General features: G+C 50.6%; 1 protein-coding gene across 4 annotated transcripts in view; it reads left to right on the forward strand.

Moving 5' to 3' along the window:
* Nucleotides 1-3,229: 3,229 nt before the first annotated feature.
* PXN (paxillin) overlaps nucleotides 3,230-22,830 on the forward strand; it is a 51,500-nt gene continuing 31,899 nt past the window's right edge. For all 4 annotated transcript variants that reach the window (XM_049788821.1, XM_049788818.1, XM_049788820.1 and 1 more), the window contains exon 1: nucleotides 3,230-3,308. In XM_049788821.1, coding sequence (XP_049644778.1) covers nucleotides 3,296-3,308 — 13 coding nt within the window. In that variant the 5' untranslated portion in view covers nucleotides 3,230-3,295. The remainder of the gene's footprint in view (nucleotides 3,309-22,830) is intronic.

Below are 22,830 nucleotides of genomic sequence, written 5' to 3' on the forward strand. Positions count from 1 at the left end.
TTTTTGGTTTTTGGGCCACACCCGGTAACGCTCAGGGATTACTCCTGGCTATGTGCTCAGAAGTTGCTCCTGGCTTGGGGGACCATATGGGACACCGGGGGATCGAACCGCGGTCCGTCCAAGGCTAGCGCAGGCAAGGCAGGCACCTTACCTTTAGCGCCACCGCCCGGCCCCTTTTCTTTTCTTTTTTTTTTTTACATTTTTGAGCCGCACCCAGCATTGCTCAGGAGTTACTCCTGGCCTGAAGCTCAGAAATCACTCCTGGCAGGCTCGGGGGACCCTCTGGGATGCTGGGATTTGAACCACTGTCTGTCCTGGATTGGCTGTGTGCAAGGCAAACGCTCTACCGCTGTGCTATCTCTCCGGCCCTACATTCTTTTTATGAAAGAGAAAGACATGTATCACATAACCCTACCACTAATCATCTACCGTCAGAAAGATGAACATGGGTGGGGAAAGAATCTTGCTTAGGGACCGGAGAGATAGCATAGAGGTGTTTGCCTTGCAAGTAGCTGATCCAGGACCTAAGGTTTGAATCCCGGCATCCCATATGGTCCCCTGTGCTTGCCAGGAGCTATTTCTGAGCAGATAGCCAGTAGCAACCCCTGAGCACCGCCAGGTGTGCCCCCCCCAAAAAAGAATCTTGCTGCTTGAATTTTAATATCAATATTGGAGGTCACAGTAACACAGGAACCAAGCATCTCGGATTTGCTTTCCAAAAAAGTAGCCCAGGGTCGAGCAAGAGCACAGCAGTAGATCATTTGTCTTGCACACAGTTGCTGACCCAGGATGGACCTGGGTTCAATCCCCAGCATCCCATACTGTTCCCTGAGCCTGCCAGGAGCAATTTCTGAGCGAGGAGTAATCCCTGAGTTCTGCCAGGTGTGGCCCACAAACAACAACAAAGAGTATCCCCCTTGAAGCACAGGCATGGGAGCAGCTCTTGAGTACAACTGATTGTGACCCAATGACCATCCCCCAAATAAATAAAGAATGCAAATTAGCTTGTGTGTGTGTGTGTGTGTGTGTGTGTGTGCGCGCGCGCATGCGCGCGCACAGAATCAAATCTATATCGGGTATTATGCAAGGCAGGCATCTTACCTGTTGTACAGTATCTCAAGCTCCTCGGTCACACCACTCCAGGGAATTCCCTGCCAGTGGTGGAAGGTGCAAGTATTAAAACCTCAACACTACTGTTCGCTGGGGCTTTGTTAATGACCCCTTTTCATTGGGGGGGGGTTTGTTTTGGCTGGACCCCCCTTTCCTGGACTGCTTCTGTCCCCTTTCTCTTTCACAGGCCTGGCTGTCCCCCACCTACCCACCAATTACCTTAATCAGCATGTTTTCTGACATGCCACAGAGGACCAAGAGGGCTGGATTCTTGCAAGAAGGGGCTAGCTTGAACCTTGTACAAAGCAGACATTTTTATTATGCAGAATGCACCGGCTACCACTGCCCGTTGGGAGAGTTCATTTAGATGATAGCCATGTGGTAGTTGTCATTTCCATCAATGCTGGCTGGCATTAGGACCCCAGTTGCCCCGAGTGTGGGTCTTGGGTGGCAAAGGGGTGTTTAAGAAAATTATGGTCCTTCCTTCTTCCCTTTCTCCTTTCCTCCCTTCCTCTTTCCCTCCCACTCTCCCTCCCTTCCTCCTTCCCTCCCACCCTCCCTCCCTTCCTCCCTCTCTCCCTTTCTCCCTCCCTTCCTCCCTTCCTCCCTCCCTCTCCCTTCCTTCCTTCCTTCCTTCCTTCCTTCCTTCCTTCCTTCCTTCCTTCCTTCCTTCCTTCCTTCCTTCCTTCCTTCCTTCCTTCCTTCCTTCCTTCCTTCCTTCCTTCCTTCCTTCCTTCCCTCCTTCCCTCCCTCCCTCCCTCCCTCCCATTAGTGCATGTATGGTGCCAGGCACTCACTCACCCACTCATTTCCTCTGTGTGAAATAAAAAGAAAAAAAAAAGAAAATTATGGACCTGATTCACTGTCACTATGTACCTTAAATATAATGTGAAAGACTTGTAATTCACATGGGTCACAATAAGAATGATTTAAAAAAAAAAGAAAATTATGGACCGGGTATAACCTCCCTGTGTTTTTCTTTCTCCCCTCTAAGGTGGGGTCCCCTTTGTTCTCTAAAGGAGAGATTAGAAAATGTATAACCTCAAAAGTATGGCATCTGGCTCTGTGGCACCGATGCAGGCAACTGATTTTGGGAAGTGACTAGTCAAAAGATAGGCTGACAAGGGGCCCGGAGAGAAAGTACAGCAGGCAAGGCGCTGGGTCTGCACACCCCTGACCTAGGTTTGAGACCTGACCCCCCAATTTAGGGTTCCCTGAACTGTTCCAGGAGTGATCCCTGAGCACAGAGTTAGGAATAACTCCTGAGCACTGCCAAACAAAAAAGCCCTGAACAAAAAATTAGGGGAGAGGGGAGTTGGAAAGTGCTCAGGGCTGACTCCTGGCTTTGTGCTCAGGCTGACTCTCCTTTGGAAAGAGTCGTGGACAGACAGAGAGGTCAGGACAGCCATCAGACAAGCAGGCGGGCGGATCTGAGTGACAGAGAGACCAGACCAGCGTGAGTCTACAAGGCAGACCTGGGCTCCACAGAGCCGCGCGCAGGACCACCAGGGGGCGCCACCGCCCCACCAAGGCGTCGCCCTCTCGGGCCGGTCTGGGCGCGCGCTCGCGCGGCGGCGGCGGGGGCGTGGCCAAAGGGCGCGAGGGAGGGGGCGTGTCCAGCGCGGGGCGGAGAGTCGTAGCGCAATGAAGGCGTGGCCAACATGCTCGCGGAGAGAAGAGGGCGGCGGGGGCGTGGCCGGGGTGCGCGGGGGCGTGGCCACCATGCTGGCGAAGACCGCGCTGGCAATAGAGGCATGGCCACTTGAACGGAGGCGTGGCCAACGGAGGCGGGCGGCGAGTCCGCAGGCCGTGAGGGCGTGGCAGGGTTGCGCGGGGGCGTGGCCACCATGCTGGCGGAGCGTCTGAGGCGGAGGGGAGTTTTCAGTGGGCGTGGCCATTTGAGCGGGGCCGCAGCCAGCATGCCGGCCTTGGGGGCGTGGCTTATACCTACGCGGGGCGTGGCGAACACGCCGAGGCGCGTCCTCTGGCAATGGGGGCGTGGCCATCTGAGCGGGGCGTGGCCAACATGCCGAGGAGCGTCCGCGGGCGGCGGGGCGTGGCCAAGAACGCGGGGCGTGGCCAAGCGCTGTCGGGGGCGCGTTCTCGCGGGCGCGCGCGCAGTGGCGGCGGCACGTTCCGTCCGGGTCCGGGTTCGGGCCGAGGCTCCGGCGCCCAAGTTACAGCCATGGACGACCTCGGTGAGTGAGTCGAGCGCGCTCGGTGGGGCCTGAGTCCCGAGCCGGGTTGGTTGGGCCGAGCCAGTTGGGCCGCGGTCCTCCCAGTCGTGCTCCCCACCCCGCACCCCGCACCCCGCCTCTCCGCCCTGCACCCACCAGCTTGGGGTCCCAGCTTGCACCCCAAGGGCCCTCTCCAGGCTCAGCCGCTGCCCCGGATGCCCACCTCGACAGCCCCTGGACACCCTCACTTCATGCACCCCCCTGCACCCCACCCTTGAGGCCGACTGAGTTGGGGTGCGGGGGGGCTGGGGCAGCTGCCCGACATTGCAGGTCACTTGGCTCCTTCCTCGGACCCGCGCCCAGCCCCTCTCCCCAGACAGCCAGCACCCCCACATCCCTGCCCAGCTGCTGGCACAGCCCTCCCCTCTTTTCCTTTCAACAAGTCAGGTCCCCAAGTTTTGAGGTCCCCTCCTAAGCCCCCCTAAACTGCTCACTTGCCCCTCATCTCTCCCCCAATCTAATCCTACCCTCCAGGGCTCCATTCCACTCCCTTTCCTGGACTCTGGGCCCGGTCCAGTTCCCCTGCCTGTCGTTTTGGCCGTGGGCTGGGGTGCAGCCCCCTTTTTCCTTTCAGCAAGTCAGATCCCCAAGTTTAAAGGTTCCCTCCCAAGCCCCCCTAAACTGCTCACCTACCCCCATCTCTCTCCCCCCAATCCCACCCTCCTGGACTCCACTCCCTCCCTTTTCCTGGCCTCTGGGCCCCGTCCAGTTCCCTGCCTGTCCTTTTGGTCATGGGCTGGGGTGCAGCCCCACTTTTCCTTTCAGCAAATTAGATCCCCAAGTTTAGAGGTTCCCTCCCAAGCCCCCCTAAACTTCTCACCTGTCCCCATTTCTACCCCTAATCTAACCCCACCCTCATGGGCTCCGTTCCCTTCCTTTCCTGGCCTCTGGGCCCGGTCCAGTTCCCTGCCTGTCCTTTTGGCCATGGGGTGGGGTAGAGCCACCCCTTTTCCTCCCGCACACCAGCTCTGACCCTAGAAGGGTAGAAGCCGCCTCTTCCCGGCTGGGGAAGGGGGTGGGAAGTGGGCCCCAAGTTCTGGCCATCTCTGGACTTGTCCAGGCTGGTTGGATCCCCGCATGCCCCCACCACCCCAGCAATTCTGCCCAGAGGCCCCAGGCAGGTACCAGGCAGGATGTGGGGAACAGACGGGCACTGTTTTGCCTGTTACCGGAGCTCTGGGCTTTTCTGTGCGCTTCCTACTGGACCTGGACTCAGGGCAGGGATTGTCCCCCAAACCCCCAACCTGACCCCAGACCCTGCTGCCTGGCCTGAGGGTACATTGAGAGGCGGCCTGGGAAACTGAGGCCTGATTCTCCTTCCAGTGGCAGAGGGTCTCGAAGTCAGGTCAGCGAGCGCTGGGCAAGTGTCTTCTGGTCTCCCCTGGCCATAAAACCCTGAGGTTTCTTCTGACCCCCCACTAACCCACCGACCTCCCACTAACCCACCGGCCCCCCCAAAGGGCTTGGGATGGCCAGTTGAGACTGTTGTGCTTGTTCACAAACACCAGAACTTCGAAGGGCACAGGAAGAGGGGCAGGGTGGTGGCAGCTTCCTTTGGGGGGGGGTGGCCTCAGCAGGAACCCTGAGTGTTTTGCCCACTTAGCTGGATGCTGGGCCTTCTACCTCATCGGGGTAGGCTTGGCGCCCCTTTGCCCACCCTTCAGGGTTGGCATGGTTTCCAGACAGGTATTTCTTTTCCTAGAGAAATAACTGAGCTGGCAGGAGCACGGAGGGAGGGTGGGGGGTAGGGCGGGCGTAATACATTTTGCCCCAGGATTGGCAAGTCTCAGCACTTTCCCAGGGGGCACCCAGGGAGCTCGGCTCCTGTTTCTGAGACTCCGCTGCGGTTCTGCGGTTGCTGTTTCGGTCTGAGAAAGCCTTTGTGGAGTGAGAAAGCGGGGCGAGGAGGCTGGATTCCTCCCTCTCTGCCTGGCTTCCGTGCAGGGCCAAGAGTTTGTCTCTGAAAGGGGAATCACTGTCCTAGTCCAAGGGTGTGGACCAGGACACTAAGCACTAAGTTGCTCCTTACAGCCACTTTTTGGGGCCTCCCAGCAACCCCGTGGGGACTTTCTGCTGTCTCTGCTGCATGTTGGTGGAGAAAAATGAGACTCAGAGAAGGTGATTCATTTGCCTAAGGCTACACAGCTTTACTAGGTGTGACGCAGTCTTGACTAGGTGGCCCTTCCCAGATCATACTCACCAGTTCCTGTGCTTCAAGGAATGTGTGCATGCGTGCGCATATATGTGTGTGTGTGTGTGTGTGTGTGTGTGTCTGCCACCTGTAACTTCTACCGCCACCAGTTGTCTGTGTCCAGCCAGGGAGCCCCCACACCTGGCCACCTGGAGCCTGGAGACAATGGGGGACAAGAATCCTCCTCCTCCTCCTCCTCCGCACTCAGGCTCCATCACCTGTGTGTCTGTCTGGACGGCTGCTCCGTGCACTGCCTGTCAGCTGTTTTTCTAGCCTTTGGATGGAGCAAGGGCCAGCCCCTGGTTTTTATTTCTCCCCGGAGAGCCCCTGAACTGCGAGCCTGCCCAGACTGAGTTTACAGAGCTCGGGACTGTGAGGCTTCACGGCCACTCTGGTTTTGTCATTTTTATTTTGTCTTTAAAAGAAAAAAAAAAACACAACAAAATGAAACCACAGGGAACTCTGCTTGTTGACAGGCTGCCCCGGTGCCGGTTCTGTTCTCACCTTCTCGTGCTGTGAGGTGGCTGCTAGTGGCTGCTGGTGGCTTTTCTCATTACTGCTGAGACGCTGGTTTGGCCCAGAGTTGGTCTTGTTGGGGTTCTGGCTGGGGTTCCTGGAGAGGATTTCACCAACCCCGGGATGCACTCATGGCTTTTCCCACCCGGCGTCTTGCGCTCCCTTCATTCATAATCTTGGTTCGAGTTGGTGGTTTGTGTGTTTGTGAGGGACAGAGGAGGGTTGGTGGGGACACAGGACCACAGTGTCTGTCCCATACTGAGCAGCCACAGGCTGCTTTCTGGGCCACAGGCCCCCATCTTCAGAGCTATATGCAGACTCTCATCACCCTCAGAAGGGGAAACTGTGGGGGCAGGTTTTGAACCACATCTGTCTGGTGGGGTGATACTTTGGGCTGATTCCTGGCCTGGGGTACCGGGTTCACTTCTGGAAGTGCTTGGGTGGGCCCATTTGGTGCCAGGGATTAAAATGCTGTTGTCTGGCTGCATGCAAAAGGCATCTCACCTTCTCAACTTCTGTTTCTCTAGTCTTGAAGGGGAAACTGCTTTATCTTGTGTTAATAGATGGTGGGGAGGGCTGGAGAGATAGCACAGCAGTAGGGCATCTGCCTTGCACGTGTCTGATCCAGGACAGTGGTTCTAATCCCAGCATCCCATATGGTCCCCCGTGCCGGCCAGGAGCGATTTCTGAGAGCAGAGCTAAGAGCAACCCCTGAGCGCCACCGGGTGTGACCCCCCAAAAACTAGATGGTACGGAGCCTGAGTAAGGAAAAAGTGGTGTTGGTGGGGGTGGGGAGGGCGAGTTGGGGACTAGGCACTGATCCAATTCCAGATCTGTCACCTTGATAGCAGCAAGGTACCAGGCGTGTCTGGGTCGGAGTTGGGGCTTGAGGCTGGGGGCTGCTGAGTGAGTCATGAGGACCTTTAACCTCCCTGCCAGAACAGGGCCCTTGTGGCCAAAAGTGGGCTCAGCTCTGTGCCCTGCGGGTCGCTTGGCCTTCGTGGGGTGGCAGGGGGCTCTGCCAACAGCTGGCTGTGCCCCTGTCTGCTTCTGACAGGTCTCCTTTCAGCTTCTCAGCACTCTTGACCCTTTGGAAACAGAACCTCATTGTCCTTGGGGGGGAGTCGCCTGGGACATTCTGGGCTGTGGAACCTCTCCGTTTCCATGGAAAGTCTGGACTTTGGGCTGGCCCATCTGTGTGTCCTCTGTGTGTTGGGCCAGGGTCAGGGCGCCCAGCTGCTGGGCCTGCGGCTGTGGGTTCTCCCCCGTGTGTCTGGGGCCGCTCTCGAGCCTGAGCCGCCCGTTATGGGCAAAGCCCAGCTTGGCAAGAGATTCAGGCTGCCAGGGAGTCCCCCACAGTCTGTCAAGAGTTCTTTCTCCTCTTTTTGCCCCACCCCCAGGGCCCTGTGACCTCAGAAGCCATCCCCCCTCCAGTCACCCTGCATGGAGGGGGCCTCCTCTTCTAGGCACCCTCGGGCTTTAAAAAAGTTTATTTTTGTATCAGCCTTTGCTCCTGTCCTTTGCTGGGAGAGAATTCCGGCCAGCCGCTTTCTCTTAACCGGAACAGAAGGCAAAAGCAGCTACAAATAATTCGCGAGTGTTAAGCTCTTTTGTGAACACCTAGAAAATTAATCCGTAGAAGTTAATAATAAAAGCTCAAGCTGAATTCCTGTCAAGAGGTTTATTGAGAGAATAAGCAAAGCTTTTATAGCCTGTTTCAGTGGGAGGAGCAAAAACACAGGATTGAAACTTAAACCAATCAGATTTGTACAGGTACAACGATTTTTAACCAATGGGAGCAGACACATTTTGATGGCGGGAAGGATAAGGAGAAACCTGGCAGGATGGGGGGAGGGGAAGCAAATCCTTAATAGATTCTAACAGTTTAAACCTTACAAAAATCTATTTATGACTATGCTTGAGAGCAGTTACAAAAACAGATTCCATGGAAAGATTAAGGAACCTAGTTAAGCCAGGTTCTCTGTGGTGAGCTAAGTTTATTTGCAGGGTTCTTTTGGCTCAGGGCTATGCAAACTTTTGGCTTGAATCAGGCAGCGGTGAAAAATCCATACAAAGTTCCTTTAAACATGTGGGTACTCGGTCGCCCACATCTCCCCCTGTTTAGTATACAATATGGAAGGGACAGATGTGCCTCGGTGGACTGGCCACACTGGGTGAAGAGGTGTGGGGCTTCCAGTCACCGCATCTGCTACCCTTGAGTCAGTCGTTTCCAAAGCTTGGCAAGGCGCGAGCGCACAGATTGAGGTCTATGCGCCAGCTCCTCGATTACTTCAAACTTAAGTGGTGGAGAGTTGGCAGGAGGGGAGATGTCAGGCGTCAGCTGGTCTTCTGAGGTGCATAGCTGTTGGTATAAAACTTTTGAGTCCTTTCTGGTTGCTTCACCCACTTGATTTTTCACGAAGGTGGTGAGTTTGCGAAAAGCCCAAGGACCAAAAGAAACTAGCAACATGAAGCCAATGAAGGGTCCCAAAAAAGCTGGGAGCACTGTAGTTATCCATGGAGTGGTAGAAAACCAATTTTTGTACCAGCTCTCACTCTGCTCTAAATCTTTTTGTTTATTTACTAAATCATCCTCTATACGTTGAATGCTGTCTCTAAGTAAACCTGTTTCATCCTTAAAAACACAACATTCTTCTTTAGGAGCTACACAGATTCCCCCTTTCTTCAAAAAAAAGGAAACCAAATTAAACCATGGTGGTTTTGCTGCACTATTTTTGCTAGGGATTTAACAATGTGCTTTAAGTGTTGTAAACTTAGTTTAAGTTTGGAAACATTATTAACAACAGTTATACTTAAGGCATTGACAGATTTTAGAGTATGAATTAATGAATAAATTATTGTGCCAGCACCAATAATACCCAGGCCCATTAATAAGGCAAGGGTAAGAGCAGTAGCTGGCTGTTTCCTGCGGAGGGAGAGAGACAGAGTTATTTTTAAGGGGTAATAAATTAGTTTCAGGTGTAACAGTTAATTTAGGCATTAAAACAACTAAAACACAGTAGTTTTAGGACTGAAAAAACAAATGTGAAACAATGTGGGGAGATAAACCAGTAGAACAGGCAAGAAACGTTAAATTGGGGGCAATCATGAACTGAAAGGAGGAATTAATGACAAGAATTTGATTACAATTTTCAATATTGGGTACCAAAAGGCAAAGTCCAAGTTTTACCACCTGTTACAAGGTGATGCTGAAGTGAGGCTTGGGGCTGGATCGCAGAGCGAAGGGGTTAGAGACAGGCAGGGGGTTACCAAAGCAGAAGGGCGGTTGAGATGAATAGCAGATAGGCTGGGTCAGTGATGGTGGAGGCGTTGACCATTTGTAGGATGAGGTTCGAGGTGAATAGCAGGTACCGAAGGCGTCTGCGTTTGGACGGAGGGCGGAAGCGTTGATTATGACAAGGATGAGCTGAGAAGAGGAGGGGGTCCCGAGGACAGCATGGGCTGGAAGGGTGGGGAAGCCGGCAGAGTTTTGAAGAGCCGAGGGTATGGGAGAGGTTGAGCTGACATTGCCAAGGGAGTTGGCTATGTTTTCGGCACCATTGTAGAAGGAGAAGGGAAGGAACTAGAGGTGTTGTCATTGTCTTGCAAGGAAGAGTGAAGTGAAGCAAACAAATTAATGAAGCCTTGGTTTGAAGGGGGTGGTTGGTGGCAGCCAGGCAGAGTACCATTCAGCATTGTGAAAGGTGGAGTCAGTCAGCAACAGGTTTGCAGGGATGGTAGCCAGCAGGAGAGGTGGCAGGCTGTTTTGAAGTGAATGAAGAGAGGACTGCAGGAGGCTAAGGAAACTGCTTGGCAGGAGGCAAAAATGGTTATTTTTGAATGCCACTGGAATGCCTTATGACTACTGTTGGACTTTAGCACACAAAAAAAAATTTTATAATTAATGATAGCCAATTGTTTAAAAACCTTTAAACTGAACTTAAATGATTTCTTTTAAACTTTTTAGTTATTATTTTAAAGCTAGATGCTTCTTTTTGTAGCCACATTTGGCCTTATTGTATTGGCCTTAACTATACATAGCAGAAAAACTGGGGATTGCTAAGTTCAAAAATTCTCCAGGAAAAAGTTATTCCTGATGGCCATTTGAGAAATTTTTGAGGTTTACCATCCCCTATCTTTTTTGCCATGCTGATAGAACAAAGCTAGCTTAGCACAGGATTTTTAGCATGATTTCACAGTTTATAGATGACTAGACTAAGCTAGGTAAAAAATTAATTGAAATTTTAAAAATGGATAAGACTATAAAAATTGTATTTATAGAAATGCAAAAACAACAAATAGACAGACAGAACAAACAAGAAACACAACATTGTGGCCACTTTCACTGATAACACGCACACCTGAACAAAAGGATTGAATGAAAACTTGCATTAGAAAAAATGGACAAGCGCTTTTAAAGTATTTAGCCGGCATATTTGTGAGAGAAAAGAAGAAGGAAAAAAAATTATTTTAATGTAGCTGGAATGGAACTGCTGAAAATAAATTTTAAGGTTGGCTTTAACACAAAACATTTTTTTAAAACAATTTAAATTTGAAGTTTAAAACATGAAGTAAAATGTTAGCAGTTAAAAAAAATTTTTTTTTTTTTTTTTTGTTAAGTGACATGGTTAGGGGAGCGCTGAAGAAGGAGTTTCCACGCTGAAGTATATTATTTGCTGAAAATGAACAGGTTTGTTATAAATTGGTTTCACAGTAGAATAGTAAGACAGCTGTAATAAAGTGTTAAAATTTTTATGATTAAAGACGAGAGCATGAACTATGATTATTAAAGGTATAAAAAACTGACTTTAAAAAACAACTGTTTGTACTTTGAAGATTTTAAGTGAATAATTTGTAAAAATTATATACCAAATTAACAAGATGTGTAGACATTATAAAATATAGTTAAAGACATTTGATGCATTTTTACACCTAGAACTGAAGACCAAAATTATTTTTAGTACTTGTGAATTTGCTTATAAAATTTAGGTACCTTTATAATGCTAATTAACAATATTATTTTAAAAAAGGCTAACCAGAACATGAACAGAGACAATTTAAGATTAAACTTGGAGAATGCAAAATTATTTGTACTTACCTTTGAGTTTAAATTTAAGCTTGAAATTGAGAAAAGGGATAAGGCTACTTAAGGTTTAAGTTTTTTAAATGGCAATGCTATTTTGCTATATTTATTATGCATTTAAAAGAACTTAGGCTTAGTTTAGAGTTTTGGAATGTTTACACACTATTGTTAAGGAAAGCTGACCAACTTATTTTGCTTACTTGTATTATTTTAGTTGTTAAAAAATTAACTTTATAAACATGTGCAGTAATTTTAACAAAGGAGTTTTGCTCTTTTTTCAATGCAGAGGTAAGAAAGACACCTGTGTTATATTTACAAATTATTCCTTAAAAACAAAGTTAAAAATGTTACAAAATGTTATTTGACTATTAGATTTGAATAGCAGACATGGAGAGGAAAGAGCAATTAAAAAGACAAAATATAAGAAATATTTAAATGCAGATTAAGGAGCCTAAGCTACTAAAAAATGCCCATGACATGAACTATTTTACAAACTTTATATACTTTTAAGATTAAAAATAATTTTTAATAGAAATATAAGATTTAAACTTTAATACTTGTGTGTTTGTTTAAGTTTTAAAACACGAAAAGGTTTTTTATTTACTGATAATTTGTTATTACAAGTAACTGAATTATGACCTTGCTTTAAAATTTTTGAGAGGCATGAACAAAGGGTGTTTATTGCTGTTAGTTGCTTTTTTTTTTTTTTTTTTTTCTAGAGAATTTTTTTTTTTTTTTTTTTTTTTTTTTTTATGTTTTGCACCTTAGCTACACAGAAACCTACAGTTTTTAAAACAGGTACAAAGTATACCACATATACGCCACCTTTGCATAGGTTAAATAACTTATTATGACATTTTTTAACACATATAAGACTTTTTAATTTCACCAACTGTGGCCTTTATCTTTAGAAAAACATTTTAACTTAGGCATTTCGACTTAGGAGAAAGGAAAGCTTGTAAGGGATGGAAGGAGGAGGGGGGAGGACCGTTCTGCTCGCTTAAATCTTTGAAGCAGCCTGAAGTTTTTGTAGGCAACGGCCACTGGCTAACCCAGACAGGTGTGTTTGAACACCAGGTAATTTATTTTGCTTGGGGGTAGGTTAAAAAGCCGGAAAAGCGTGTGAATAGCCTAATTTTAGGCGTTCAGGAATGGGGGCGGGCTAGAACCGGCCACAGCTTCTAGCTCGCCGGCATTCTGCCCCGCGGGGGGCTGTGGGGGGTGCAGGCATAGAGAAGGGAGTGGCAGCGGGAGTTAGTAGAAGTTGGTTGCTGTGACACAGACCTGGAGAGTGACTCAGGCACAGAGTTGCTGACAAGCTGGGATTTGGAAAATGTGTGTTGTTTTTATAAGAGTTTAGAGACTGGGATATTTGCCCGCCCGCCGGCTGGCTAGAGATTAACAGCGCGGGGGAAAAAAAAAAGCGGCGAAATTTTGGCCCGCCCGCCGGCTAGAGCTGTTCAGGGAAAAAGGCGGCGGTTTTAACAGGATTAGCACAGAGGTTGAAGCAGCAGAAGTGAAGATAAAGGGTTAAAGGAGGGAGGGAACTGAGAGATTTAAAGCGACAGGAACCTGAAAACTAGATTTTTGGTAAACATCATAAACAAAACATTAAGAAATTACAAATATATTTTTTGGTAACTTCTATGTGCCTGCGTTTTAATGCAGACTGAATATTAAGCACTGAATTTGGCTTCTGTGCTTGAGGGGGGCTGCCCATAAAAAAGCACAGGAGTCCCAAAGCCAATTGCGGGACGATAGGTCGGCACAAAAATAAATGTGTGCACACATAAGAAAGGCTGACTTACGCAGCGTCACTCCGGATGGGAGTTTACCCGACGTCTTACCACGTTAGCTCCTGGATTCGCCTGCCTCCAGCCGACGGGATGATCACATAGGATTCAAAACACACACGTGGGGCGCCATTTTGTATCAGCCTTTGCTCCTGTCCTTTGCTGGGAGAGAATTCCGGCCAGCCGCTTTCTCTTAACCGGAACAGAAGGCAAAAGCAGCTACAAATAATTCGCGAGTGTTAAGCTCTTTTGTGAACACCTAGAAAATTAATCCGTAGAAGTTAATAATAAAAGCTCAAGCTGAATTCCTGTCAAGAGGTTTATTGAGAGAATAAGCAAAGCTTTTATAGCCTGTTTCAGTGGGAGGAGCAAAAACACAGGATTGAAACTTAAACCAATCAGATTTGTACAGGTACAACGATTTTTAACCAATGGGAGCAGACACATTTTGATGGCGGGAAGGATAAGGAGAAACCTGGCAGGATGGGGGGAGGGGAAGCAAATCCTTAATAGATTCTAACAGTTTAAACCTTACAAAAATCTATTTATGACTATGCTTGAGAGCAGTTACAAAAACAGATTCCATGGAAAGATTAAGGAACCTAGTTAAGCCAGGTTCTCTGTGGTGAGCTAAGTTTATTTGCAGGGTTCTTTTGGCTCAGGGCTATGCAAACTTTTGGCTTGAATCAGGCAGCGGTGAAAAATCCATACAAAGTTCCTTTAAACATGTGGGTACTCGGTCGCCCACATATTTTGATTTTGGGTCACACGGTTCGGTGCTCAGGGCTTACTCCTGACTGAGCTCAGGGATCACTCATGGTGGGGTTTGGGGGACCTTAATGCAGTGTTGGAGATGGAACCCAGGTTTGCCTTGTGCACAGCAAGTGCCCTCCCGGTGTATTCTCTCTCTCTCTCTCTCTCTCTCTCTCTCTCTCTCTCTCTCTTTCTCTAGCAGGTCTGGGGGCCACTCTGGACGGTACTTAGCCATCCAGACCAGGTGGCTTTTAGAGTACGTGTCCTGTGATGCTGGAACCCACCAGTGCCAGCCTGGAAACTTCCAAAGTGACTACTGGGGGTTCTTCAGGACCTACTGGCAGTGCTGGGGGAGGGAGGTCATTGCATCTGATGCTGGAGTTCAAACCTCTTCAAGGGGCATTTGCAGGCAACTTACCTGGTGTTCTGGTTCCCTGTACTACAGATGGTCCCCCAAGCATGACTAGGGGTTACACATAAGAGCACAGAGCAAGGAACAGCTCCTGAGAACCACTGGGTATGGCAGAGGCCGAGCTCCTTGGGCCCCGGGTTTTTTTTTTTTTTTTTTGGTCATACCCAGCAGCACTCAGGGGTTACTCCTGGCTCCATGCTCAGAAATCGCTCCTGGCAGGCTTGGGAGATCATATGGGATGCCTGGATTTGAACAATGACCTTCTGCATGAAAGGCAAACGCCTTACCTCCATGTTATCTCTCCGGCCCCAAGGGCCCTGGGTTTTTGTTTTGTTTTTGTTGTTTGTTTTTGTTTGGGCCACCCCAACCTCGAAGTGCTCAGAGATTATTCCTGGCTATTCCTGGAGTGGTGATGCAACAGTAGGGCGCTTGCCTTGCACACAGCTGACCCAGAATGGACCTCTGTTCGATCCCCAGCATCCCATATGGTCCCCCAAGCCAGGAGCGATTTCTGAGTGTAGAGCCAGGAGGAACCTCTGAGCATCGCCGGGTGTGACCCCAAAACCAAAAACCAAACTGCAGTTTCAGCCCTTCCTGCCCTTCGTGCCTGTTAATTTTTTTTTTTTCTTTTTTGGTTTTGGGGCTACACTGGCCGTGCTCAGGGGTTACTTCTGTCTCTATTCTCTAGAGTCTAGGATCACTTCTTGTAGGCTCAGGACCATATGAGATGCTGGGGATGGGGAATGGAAGACCTATCACCTGGGCTGTGTGCAAGGCAAACTCCCTGCCACTCTGCTATTGCTTGTATTTGAACGCAGGCGTTGGCTCCTGACCTTGCCTACTTTCCCCTTGATCAGGCAGGGTCAGATCTTGGCTGCCTTTTACAATCTGATTTCTCTCTGAGCCACTTTCAGTTGTGTTTGGGGTGGGGCGGGGCAGGGAATGAGCTATTTAGGGGATCATGTGATGCTGGAGATTGAGCTTGGGGTTCACACATGCCCCAGTCTTTTTTTTTTTAAGTTGTTTAATGTTTTTTGGGGAGCATACCCAGCCACGCTCAGGGATTGGTTACTCCTGGCTCTGTGCTCAGAAGTCACTCCTGGCAGGCTTGGAGGATCAAATGGGATGCCAGGGATAGAACCCAGGTTGGCCTTGTGCAAGGCAGATGCCCCTCAAATCCCCCCCACTATTGCTATCGGCGCACCTCTCCAGTCTTCTGTCACTTGTGACCCTCAAGGCAGCTGTGAAGACCTGGAGAAAGTACCTGGTCAGAGCACACCCACCCAGCCCCTAACAGGCCCCCCCTGTTTAGTTCCTGATAGTACACAACAGCCCCCTCCAAATGAAACTGAATTATAAGCATCTGTAGCAGCTGAGATCTGGGGACCCCTCCCTGCCCATTCTAGGTGGGTATCAGAAAGCAGTTAGCCCAGGCTAGAGCAGTCGCACAGCGGGTAAGGCGTTTATTTACCTTGCACGAGGCTGATCCAGGTTCGATTCCCAGCATCCCATATGGGCCTCTGAGCCTGTCAGGAGAAATTTCTGAGCGCAGAGCCAGGAGGAACCCCTGAGCACCACCAGGTATGACCCTAAAAATGAAAAAAAAGAAAAAAGAAAGCAGTGAGCCCCATCCCTATACAAACACTAGCATTGCCGCTACAGAGCACTTCCCCTTTTTAGGAGGAAGTGGTGGAAGATTGGAAGGGGGAGATTTGAGGCTGCCTTGTGGGAGGGGAGAGAGGCGCCCTGAGAATTAGCAGCTGCCAACCTGCATTTTCTCCAAGGCACGGTCCCAGTCACTGATGAAGGGAGTCCTGGAGAAGACCCCAAGTGTCTACCCCCTTACTCCAACCTCTGGCCACTTTCACTTGGGACATTCCCTGGAGCCTCGCATCTGGCCCAGGTGTGAGATCTCCCAGCTTCGTAAGGTGACCAGGTTCTCCCTGCAAGATTGCACTGGTTTTATTTTGTTTGTTTTGTTTTGGGGCCACCCAAGGGCACTCGGTAACTTCTGAGTACAAAGCCAGGAGTAACCCCAGAGTGTCACCAGATGTGGTCCAAAAAAGAAGGAGCCAGAGAGATAGTAAAGTGATAGGTGTTTACCTTGCATGCAATTCCTAGCACCTATAAGGTCCGCCAGCCTGCCAGGGGCGATTTCTGAGTGCAGAGCCAGGAGTGACCCCTGAGCACCGGTGGGTGTGGCTCAACAACCAATCAATTAATCAATAAATAAATACAGTTTAAAAAATTAAAAAAGGGGGGGGCTCGGAGAGATAGCACAGAGGTAGGGTGTTTGCCTTGCAAGCTGCCAACCCAGGACCGACTTTGGTTCAAATCCTGTCGTTCCATATGGTCCCCCCTTGCCTGCTAGGAGCCATTTCTGAGCCAGAAATAACCCTGAGCGCTGCCGAGTGTGGCCCAAAAACCAAAATAAATAAAAAATAAATAAAAAGAAAAGAAAAAGAAAACACTTTTGGCCTTTGGTGCCATCAGAAAAACCTTTTACTACTGGTTCAGGTTTTTTTTTTTTTTTTTTTTTTGAGAACCCCCCTCATTCAGTGTTATGGGATTCCATAGTTCAACAACTCTGCCCCCTAGTTTAAGAAGGCAGGATACGGGGCCGGAGAGATAGCATGGAGGTAAAGCGTTTGCCTTTCATGCATAAGGTCATCGGTTCAAATCCCGGCGTCCCATATGGTCCCCCGTGCCTGCCAGGAGCAATTTCTGAGCATGAAGCCAGGAGTAACCCCTGAGCACTGCCGGGTGTGACCCAAAAATCACAAAAAAAAAAAAAAAAAAAAAGAAGGCAGGGTACATATTACATGAAAGTAAAACGAGGGCCAGAGGGAGAGCACAGCAGGTAAGGTGATGACTCACACTGGCCGAACCACATCGGAGCCTCCTGATCCAATATGATTCCCCCAGAAACGCAGAGCCAGGGGTAGAAGCCCTGAGCATTGCTGGGATGCCCCTAGCCACCACCCAGTACCCCAAACCAAGTAGGTTCCAGAAGGACAGAGGTGAAGCCTGGCCAGGCATGGTCCGTGCGTCCGTGTTTACCCAGAAGGGCAGCACGTTAATGATTCACTCTAGGTGGTGGAAAGTGGAGAGTGTGTGTTGGAATGGTTTGGATGCCTGGACTTTTTTTTTTTTTGGCTTTTGGCTTTTGGGTCACACCCAGCAGTGCTTAGAGGTTCCTCCTGGCTCTGTGCTCAGAAATCAGCCCTGGCAGGCTCGGGGGTCCATATGATGCTGCAGATTTGAACCACTGTCTCCTGAGTTGGCCTAGTGCAAAGTAAATGCCCTACCTTACTGCTGTGCTATCTCTGGCCCCCCTGCCTCGACATTTTCACAGGCCAGAAATTGGGAGGGGGGAGAGTAAGAAGCTCTCGCTTATATGTACAGTGCTCAGAAGTAGCTTCCTGGGGGTGACCTGAGGGGTTTGTGCAGGTGATCAGAGGAGGCTGCAGGGGTCGGGGGAGCGGGCACAGAGGGCAGTGGGCGTATCTGGGTGGAGAAGGGGTCACTGCCACTGCTGACCAGTGCTGACCAGTGGCCGGGAAGAGACGGGCCAGGCTGAGCCCATACACCTCCGCGGGAGTGGACTGTCTCCGGGTTATTTTGGGTGTGGGGGCCCGGATGCCACCAGGACGAGGGCAGGGTGGCCAGGGTAGCCGTGTGGGAGGCCCGGCAGAGCTCAGAGCGCCTCTGAGCAGCTGGAGGGGGGGTGGGGGAAGGGGCGAATGCCTTTCGCTTCACATCATGCAGGCAGCCGAGTCTGAATCCAGAGACTGGACACTGGCCCTGGCCGGCCTGGGCTCTGCATGGGCTGGGCGGCTGGCTGTGCCCTCAGCAGGCTTCCTGGTGGTGTGGAGGTGTGGGGAGGGCTCCCTCCCACCCCCAGAGCCTGCAACATGTTGGGCTTCTGCTGATTCAAAGCAAGGAGATGCCTGGGGCCTCCCATCTGTTGGGGAGCAAGAACCGAGCAAAAGTTCGTAGCTCCCGGGGGGGGGGGGGAGAGGGCGGGGGGGTGGTGGTGGTGGTGGTGGTGGTGGATTTTATTTGGTTTTGAGGGTCCTGGTACCTGCTGGAAAACCCCAAGGAATCCCCCTCCATGCCCCCCCCCAGGCCAATGAGGGAGCCTCTCCCTGGGAGCCTCTGTGGTCAGCTTGCACCACACGCACACGGAAAGCTTGGCTGGCCTGAGGACAGGGATTTGGGGGGACGGGGATCTGGGCTGTCCTTCCACGCCTGTTTGGAGAGCGGTGTGATGTGATGTGATTTGAGGCAAGGCCCTGCGTGTTGCTTGGAGGGCAGGGGGCGGTGCTGGGAGGAAGCTTTATGTAATTCTTGGCTGGGGCTCAGGTAATTGTTTTAATGAAATGGAATGCAGCTTATTCCGAATCCTCTTGGCAGAAACAGCCATGTTCTGTTCTGTTCTGTGCTGTTCTGTTCCGTTCCCTCTGGCCGGGGAGACCGGGACGCGAGCGTGTGTGTGCACACACACAGACACACACACACACACAGACACACACACACACACAGACACACACACACACTTCCAGCACACACCACACACACACACACAAACACACAGACACACACACACACAGACACACACACACACACACACACACACACACTTCCAGCTGTTTGGAATTGGAGCCTGCAATGGTGAGGGTTGGGAGTACGGTTGGCGGAATTCTGGGGGTGGGGGGAGACCTAGGCCGGGGTCCATCCACAGGTTGCTTGGCCGGCCCCTCTGGGACTCCTATCTGTGGGTGGGGTGGAGGGTATGAAGTTAAGCAAGCTGTGGATATTCTGGCCTCTCCTAGCCCCAGAGTTCTGAGCTGAGCTGGCCAAGGGGCCTGCCGCCCACCCACCTCCCTCATGGGAGGTCGGCTGTATGAGTCACCCCAGAGTCAAGCCTCTCTTTGCATTCACTCACTGTTCACCCCACACCTCTCAATGCCTTATCTCCCATGGGTGCGCCTATCAGTGGCCTGGAGGGACCCAGTCTTGGCCCACCCCCTTATTTCTCCCCTCTCTGCTCTTCCTCAATCCCAACCCTTCTTCCTTTTGACCTGCCTGCAGACCCCCTCGCCTTCTCCCCACCTCCTACTCTGGACCCTTGTTTTGGGTCTGGAAAGCACCTGTGCTTTCTTCCCAGGGCTTTTTCAGGTTGGAAAAAAAAAGCCCATTTCCCCTCCCCTAGATCCCCAGGTCCCTTTATCTTCTTATGTGACCTCTTCTATCTCTTCAGCCAGCCTTGCTGGTTCCTCAGTCTCTATTTCCACCCTGACGTGGACTCTATTGTCCAGGTTCTTCCGGTCTGCACGCCAGCAGGGACCCAAGTCATTTCCTTTGAGGCCCTCTGCAGCCTCTCCCATTGTGTCCCAGTTCCCTCATTGTCCCCCGCACCCCCTTCTCAAGGCCCCGTTGGCTCAGACACCTTATTTTAGTTTAGTGTAGTTTTTTTTTTTGGTTTTCAGGCCACACCTGGCGGCATTCAGGGTTTACTCCTAGCTCTGCACTCAGAAGTTGCTCCTGGCAGGCTTGGGGACCATATGGGATGACGAAATTCGAACCGTGGTCCGTCCTTTGTTGGCTGTGTGCAAGGCAAAGGCCTTACCGTTGAGGCACCTTAATTTTTTTTTGGGTCACACCCGGCAGTGCTCAGGGGTTACTCCTGGCTCCATGCTCAGAAATTGCTCCTGGCAGGCATGGGGGACCATATGGGACGCTGGGAATCGAAATGATGACCTGCATGAAAGGCAAACGCCTTAGCTCCATGCTATCTCTCCACCCACCCCCCTTTTTTTGAGGCACCTTATTTAAGTGCTTGAAGGTTGAAGAAATAGTTTTTCACCTGCTCTGGGAGAGCCTAGGGCTGGGGGCTGTGGCGGCAGCAGGGGGCTTGGCTGAAGCTTGTACCAGGCAGGGCATGATAGTACCTGGTGCAGGCGGGCTTAGTCTTTTTGTGCGTTCTAGTCCTCGGAGCTGTCACCTTGATCCAGTCCTATCCCCCCCTTATTTGTTTATTTATTATTTTAGTTTTACTTTTGGGTTTTGGGCCACACTCGGTGACGCGCAGGTTACTCCTGGTTCTGTGCTCAGAAATCACCCTAGCAGACTCGGGAATCATGAGGTTCCGGGGATCGAACCCAGATCCGTTCCAGGTCTCCTGCAAGGCATAAGCCCAACTGCTGTGCTATCTCTTTTTTATCAATTTTTTAACAGATGAGGAAACTTAAGTGGTGAATTTAGAGGAAGGGGGCACACCCATGTCACCGCAGTTAATGACGCAAGACTGAGGTCTTAGCTCTGTTGGTTCCCACCCCAGAATCTCTCCTTTTCCTTCTCCCTCTTGTGAGCACCAGGGCAGAGATGGAAAAACGCTGGCTAGTGCCCACAGACACTCGCCCAGGTCAACCTCTATGATACAGTTAAGGAGGCTTCAGGAGATTCAACCAGAAGATCCACCGAGGCATTTTCTTTCTTTTCTTTTTCTTTTGGTTTTTCGGGTCACACCTGTTTGATGCTCAGGGGTCACTCCTGGCTAAGCGCTCAGAAATTGCCTACCCACTGTGCTATCATTCTGGCCTAGATTTGACGTCTGACCCCAATGCCTGGTGTCTGGGACTTTTGCCGAAAACAGCTTTCCTCCCCTTCATCTTCCTTCCGCCTCTCCCTCCCCCACCTCTGTCTCCTCTGCCTTCTCCCTTCCCAAAACCAGCCCCCATCACTCTTATCTGCTCAGGCAGCCCTGGTAGAAGGAGGCCGGGGCAGAAGCGGGGTGTCAATAAAGGTAGCTTGGTGTGGCTTCCTGTGGTGGCTGCGGTCATCTGCTCTCGGGCTTCCTGTTTGCGCCTCCAGGTGGCAGGAACACTGGCCTGGATATGGCTGCTGCCAGCCTGACCACGGAGGGACTCCAATGTGGAGGTATCATGGTCGACAGCCCTGGGGAGTCCTGTCCCCTGGGCCGTAGCTACTTGGTTGCGCTTGGCTTGGCCTGTCTCACATCTCTTCTGCCCAGTTGTTTTCTGGGTGATCATCATGGCTCCTCGCACTGGAATCCTAGGTTCAATCTGGCTTTCTTGGGCCCTTCAGTTATCAGCATGTGGGGAGCTGTAGGCTGACTCCTTTCTGTGGTCAGGGACCCCATGGAGCTGTATATTGGGCGTCTCCTGGACATTGCACAATTAAGGGGGCTGGAGAGATAGTACAGGAGTTAAGGCACTTACCTTGCTCTGGGTTTGACTCCAGGTCAACCCCCAGCACCGTAGATGGTATGTATCTTGAGTACCCCCCAGGAATGATCCCCAAGTACAAGTGGCATAAAGCGCTCACCTCTACACCAATTTTGGGGGGATTGGGCCACACATGGTGGGGCTCAGGGGTCACTCCTGGCTCTGCGCTCAGAAATCACTCCCAGGCAGGCTCGGGGGACCATATGGGATGCTGGGGATTGCACACGGATCGGCCGTGTGCAAGGCAAATGCCTTATTGCTGTGCTATCACCCTGGCCTTTTACCCCAATTTTTTTTTTTTTTTGGTTTTTGGGTCACACTGGCAGCGTTCAGGGGTTACTCCTGGCTCTACGCTCAGAAATTGCTCCTGGCAGGCTCGGGGGACCATATGAGAAGAGGGATTCGAATCACTGTCCTTTGCATGCAAGGCAAATGTCCTACCCCCATGCTATCTCTCCGGCCCCTCCCCCCTTTTTTGTTTTTTAAAAGGAAAATATGGACGGGGCCGGGCGGTGGCGCTGGAGGTAAGGTGCCTGCCTTGCCTGCGCTAGCCTAGGACGGACCGCGGTTCGATCCCCCGGCATCCCATATGGTCCCCCAAGAAGCCAGGAGCAACTTCTGAGCGCACAGCCAGGAGTAACCCCTGAGCGTCACAGGGTGTGGCCCAAAAACCAAAAAAAAAAAAAAAAAAAAAAAAAAGAAAATATGGAAACATCTATGTTAGTAGGTTCAATGCATCTGTTTTCTAAGAGGCTGCCCAGGCACCGGGAGAGGAGGAAGCACTATTCCTGGGACACTGAGGGCCAGAACAGCTGTGCCACCCCCCTACCAGGCCCTCTAGGGGATATTTTTATTTCTGGAACCTCACACCTGCCAAGGCATGGCTGCCAGCCTTGTTTTCCTCTGGGGCCTTTCTCCTGTCCCTTTGTAATCAACATTGTTAACTTACTTCTGGAAAAAATTTTAATGTATTAAATTTTTTTCCTTTGTTTTGGGGGGCACACCCAGTGGCACTCAGGAGTTACTCCTGGCTCGGCACTAAGCAATCACTCCTGGCAGGCTCGAGGGACCATATGGGATGCTGGGGATTGAACCTGGGTCTGTCCCGGGTCATTTGCATGCAAGGCAAACACCCTACCACTGTGCTATCACTCTGGACCCTACTTTTGTTTTTTTTTGGGGGGGTTTGGGTCACTTTCTTTGGGTCACTATGGGATGTTGGGGGTTAAACTTGACCATGTGTGAGGCAAACACCCTACATGTTGTACTATCCTTATCTCTTGGTTCCTTTATTATTTTTTTTTTCATTTTTTAGGTTTTAGACTTTTGTTTTGGGGCCATGCCCAGCAGTGCTCAGGGATTATTTCTGGCTTTGCACTCAGAAATAACTCCTGATAGGTATGGGGACCATACAGGATTCCAGGGATCAAACCGAGGTCAGTCCCAGGTTGGCAGTGTGCAAGACAAACGCCCTACCTCTGTGCT

This window comes from Suncus etruscus, chromosome 15, assembly GCF_024139225.1.
Source record: "Suncus etruscus isolate mSunEtr1 chromosome 15, mSunEtr1.pri.cur, whole genome shotgun sequence".
NCBI lineage: Eukaryota > Metazoa > Chordata > Mammalia > Eulipotyphla > Soricidae > Suncus > Suncus etruscus.